At 31.3% G+C, this 4,195-nt stretch overlaps 1 protein-coding gene across 6 annotated transcripts in view; it reads right to left on the bottom strand.

The window, feature by feature from the left end:
• The window catches only part of LOC107663866 (bromodomain adjacent to zinc finger domain protein 2B-like), a 99,032-nt gene that overhangs the window by 50,305 nt on the left and 44,532 nt on the right, over positions 1–4,195 (bottom strand). For all 6 annotated transcript variants that reach the window (XM_016454239.1, XM_016454273.1, XM_016454264.1 and 3 more), the window contains exon 3: positions 1,196–1,300. In XM_016454239.1, coding sequence (XP_016309725.1) covers positions 1,196–1,298 — 103 coding nt within the window. In that variant the 5' untranslated portion in view covers positions 1,299–1,300. The remainder of the gene's footprint in view (positions 1–1,195; positions 1,301–4,195) is intronic.

The following is a 4,195-nucleotide window of genomic DNA, read 5'->3' as shown; positions in this document are numbered from 1 at the left end:
TATATATACATATATACACACACACACATATATATATATATATATATATATATATAAGAACATGCTCTTAATTTTCAAGAAAAAATGCAAAAAATAAAAAAGAGGCGAGGAGACAGGACAAGAAAAAAAAAAACATGCGCAAATCACAATTTATAAATTTGCATATTATTTTGTGGTCAGGCTAATCTGACAGCGTCTACATCAACAGCAGACATTCACCCAGCGGCATAAAATGTTTAGAAAAAGGACAAACTGTCTCTGATTGGATCATTTCATACAGACTAAACGAGAGCAAGAGGCCTCATGTTGGTGTTCATTAATAAAGTAGCTCTTCATATGAATCAGTTTAATTTTTTCTTAAATTCTGTTTTGTTTAACCAAATTCATTTTTTTCCATTCAATTTTTTTTTATTTGGTTTTAATGGTTAAACTAAATGTTAATAAAAAAGCATGTCTAAATAACAGAAATCATGAAATGTACACAATTTAACAATTTATTAAAAGTTGAACCAAAATGACATTCTATGGCCCTATGAATTCAGTTTTATTTTTTGCCCAATTATTTTTATTTTAATTTTTTTCATTTTTCTGGACTACATTTTAATAGTTAAATTAAATTTTGGTAATCAAAAAGCATGTTTAATTAAATGAAATCATGAAATGTATATACTTTCACGTGAAATCTTTTTAAGTTGTTCTAAAATTCCATGTTTGCTGTTTTAAATTTTAATTGATTCCATTTTTTAAATGGTTTAATTACATTTTAATAATCAAAAAGTATGTATATCAATTGAATTCAATAAAACTTCAAAATAAAAAAAATTGTATATAGATATATTCATTTTTTCGGTTTCGTTTTTTTTCTGGATTTATGATTTAATACAAATTTATTAGTGGTGATAATCAAATGAAGTGAATGTAATCAAGTGAATACTTAACCTTTTTTAGCAAACAAAGTGCTGCATAACAACACAAAAGAAATTGTGTTACATTTCTTTAAAAAGTTGTACTGTTTTATTATTATAATTAGTATTAGAATTACTATAAATTATTACTACTACTACTACTACTACTACTACTACTACTACTACATTTCACTGTAGAACAGCAAAATATTTCTGTCACAAGATATTTCTTCAAGTTAAACGGAACTTTTAGTCTGATGGACTGGATTGGGTGATTGTGTGTTTCTTACCGCTCTTGCTGTGTGTTGTTGTCGGTGAGGTTTCTGGGTTTGCTGCAGCTCTTATGGAGGTCTGACTGGAGGTCGGGGAAACCAGCCTCTCCGCTGACTCCATATCTGACAAACAACATGAGCAACAATCAGTACAATCACCAGAATCACACAAACATTATCCGTTTAGCCTAATCGAATCCATCTCTATTCATTCAAATAAGAAAACATCTTTCTTAAAAGAAAATCAATCCTTTTCCTCTTTTTGCATTGTGACAATGCCAAAAAACAAAAACAAAGAAATATGATTTTATACATCATGATGGTTTTTGATTTACACTTTTAAATTTATTGTTTTTAATTAAATACACAATTTATTGCTTCTGAAATTAAAACATGCTTTACTTTTACAAAACAAATATATGATGTAAGTTTTCAAATATTTATACATCATAGTGGTTTTTGTTTAACAATTTAAAAATTATTCTACATATAGGTTATAAGACGCTGTAATGCAAAAAAAAAAAAAGGATATGATTAAAATGTAAAATAAATAAATGTGTTTAAAATATATACTACAGATTTTTCTTTAACGCTATGGCCATAATGTCATTTAACAAAGCTTCTTCAATATTGAGAACAGGAGAGAAAAAAAAGAAAAGCATGAAAAACTCACAGTAAGTGTTTAATTCTTGTAGCAGCGCACAGAGATGCATCTCCCACAGAATGCAAATGTCAGCATCATTATCGCTTCGAGTGCATCTGCATTAAAGCAAATCACACCGACTGACAAGCAAAATAATTTGTGATTTTTCACGGACTGCAAAAGAAAAGTGATTACGGGTCTTCTGTGGGCGGCGCTGACACACACAAATAAAAAAAGACTCCATCTAAACGATCTAATGAAATTTGCATGCATATTTAAAACCAATCTTATTTACCATAATGCTTTTTCTTCCTCAGTGAAATCTTAAACATGATTTCCTTTTGAGCCAATTTATATCTCATCCTTTATTCGAAAGAAAACTGAACACAGCAAATAAGATCAAAAGTTGTGTTCACATTTCACTGAACTAAGATATAAGAAATAATTTTTTAAAAAGTACAAACAGAGATAATGATGTTTCCATTTTTAATTAGCTAATTATTTGGTGTGCATGGGTAAATTAACTTAACTTTTTTTTTTTTGCATAATTACTCAGTTTTTATATGTTATGCATATTATGTCTTTGCAGTCTAATGATTAGATACTAATGTATTAAAAGCAAAAATAAAATGACAAAACATACGCATAAATACGAAAACAAATCATTTTCACATTTCAACAGGCTCACATTGCACAGGTAAATTAACCATTTATTTTTTAATTTTATTATGTTTTTTTTTGCATAATTACTCCATTTTTTTTACTTGTCATGCATATTACATCTTTATATTCTAATGATTAGATGCATTTAAAACAAAAATAAAATGACAAAATATGCATACATTTCTTGAATATATGCAAAAATCAGTATCAGTCATTAAAACGATAACAGTAAATTTCTAGTAATAATAACAACGAGATATTATACTACAAACAAAAAGGTGGCTTCACTGCAAATGAACAACAGAGAGATGTCCTGTTCATTTAAATTGACGACAGCTTTAATGAGCAGGAACCGCTGAATTAATCTGACATGGAGTGCAGCAGATATTGACACACAGCTGATGAAGCACACGCTGCTAGTGAAGAACAAAACATAATAGAGTCAAAGTGATGGACGAGAAAACATCCAGAGCAAATGTGTGGCTTGAGTGACCGGCAGCTGCTTGTGTTTGTTGCACTGCTCAAAATGTCACTGATCACTGAAATGCCACTGGATGAACTCACAAAAACATGTCCATATTTCACCCCAAAATCAAAAGAAAGAAAATCTATTTTGTTTAATGTAAATTAAGCCAGTTTCAAGATAATTAAAATTGTTTTGCATTGTGACAGTATTTCCATGACAATTAATTGTAATAAATACATATATTATCGGTGATTCATGTTAGATTTTTAAATACATTTTTTATTTGATTAAATATATTTTTACATGATCTTTTTTAATATATTTTTTTTATGAAAACATGTTCGGCATGATCACAAACTCTAGAACACCCTGAACCTGTAAAGAGACAACAACAAACGAGTTAAAAGAGGCTTCTCTATTCTCATCACATCTCGCTGCAGGATCAAAGCACAGCTCGGTCGAGGCACACAGACAGATGAGAGGAGACGGAATAAAGAAGAGAGGAGACGGAATAAAGAAGAGCAGTGACTCGGATAGCCGAGGTCAGGCCGCGCTCTTTACGCATGCACGTCTCTGACACTTCCTGCTGGCTTTTACATCAAGTCTGAGGAAAACAGGAAGTAAAGAGAGCAAATAACACGCAGTGTTCGAAGAACCAACCCAGCCATAAAGCTAAACCACTACAATTCACAAGAAAGCCTGGAGATATCCAATCAAAAACAGACACAGATCATCTGAGACTGCAGGGTACACTCTTAAAAATAAAGGTGCTTCACGATGCCATAGAAGAACCTTTTTGTCTAAAAGGTTCAATAAAGAACCTTTAACATCTGAAGAACCTTTCTGTTTCACAAAAGGTTCTTTGTGGCGAAAGAAGGTTCTTCAGATTATAAAAAGGTAAGAAAGAGATGGTTCTTTAAAGAACCTTTGACTGAATGGTTCTTTGTGGAACCAAAAATGGTTCTTCTATGGCATCGCTTGAAGAACCTTTTGAAGCACCTTTATTTTTAAGAGTGTAGGGCTGTGCAAAAAATCAATTAGTAGTAAATCTCCAACATGTGCTTTTCAAATGGAGCGGCATTTACTACACAGAGCCGTAGTTCACTGACAAGCTACACAAAATCACGTTCAAAATCGCAGGCGATTCATTGCCGATTATGAACGTGATTTTGTGTAGCTTGTCAGTGAACTACGGCTCTGTGTAGTAAATGCCGCTCCATCTGAACAGCCCTAGATGTAAGTATAT

This window comes from Sinocyclocheilus anshuiensis, unplaced genomic scaffold (assembly GCF_001515605.1).
Source record: "Sinocyclocheilus anshuiensis isolate Anshui unplaced genomic scaffold, SAMN03320099.WGS_v1.1 scaffold81, whole genome shotgun sequence".
In the NCBI taxonomy this organism is placed as follows: domain Eukaryota; kingdom Metazoa; phylum Chordata; class Actinopteri; order Cypriniformes; family Cyprinidae; genus Sinocyclocheilus; species Sinocyclocheilus anshuiensis.
Note: the sequence above shows the minus strand (reverse complement) of the source record. Positions and strands in the feature narration are given on the sequence as shown.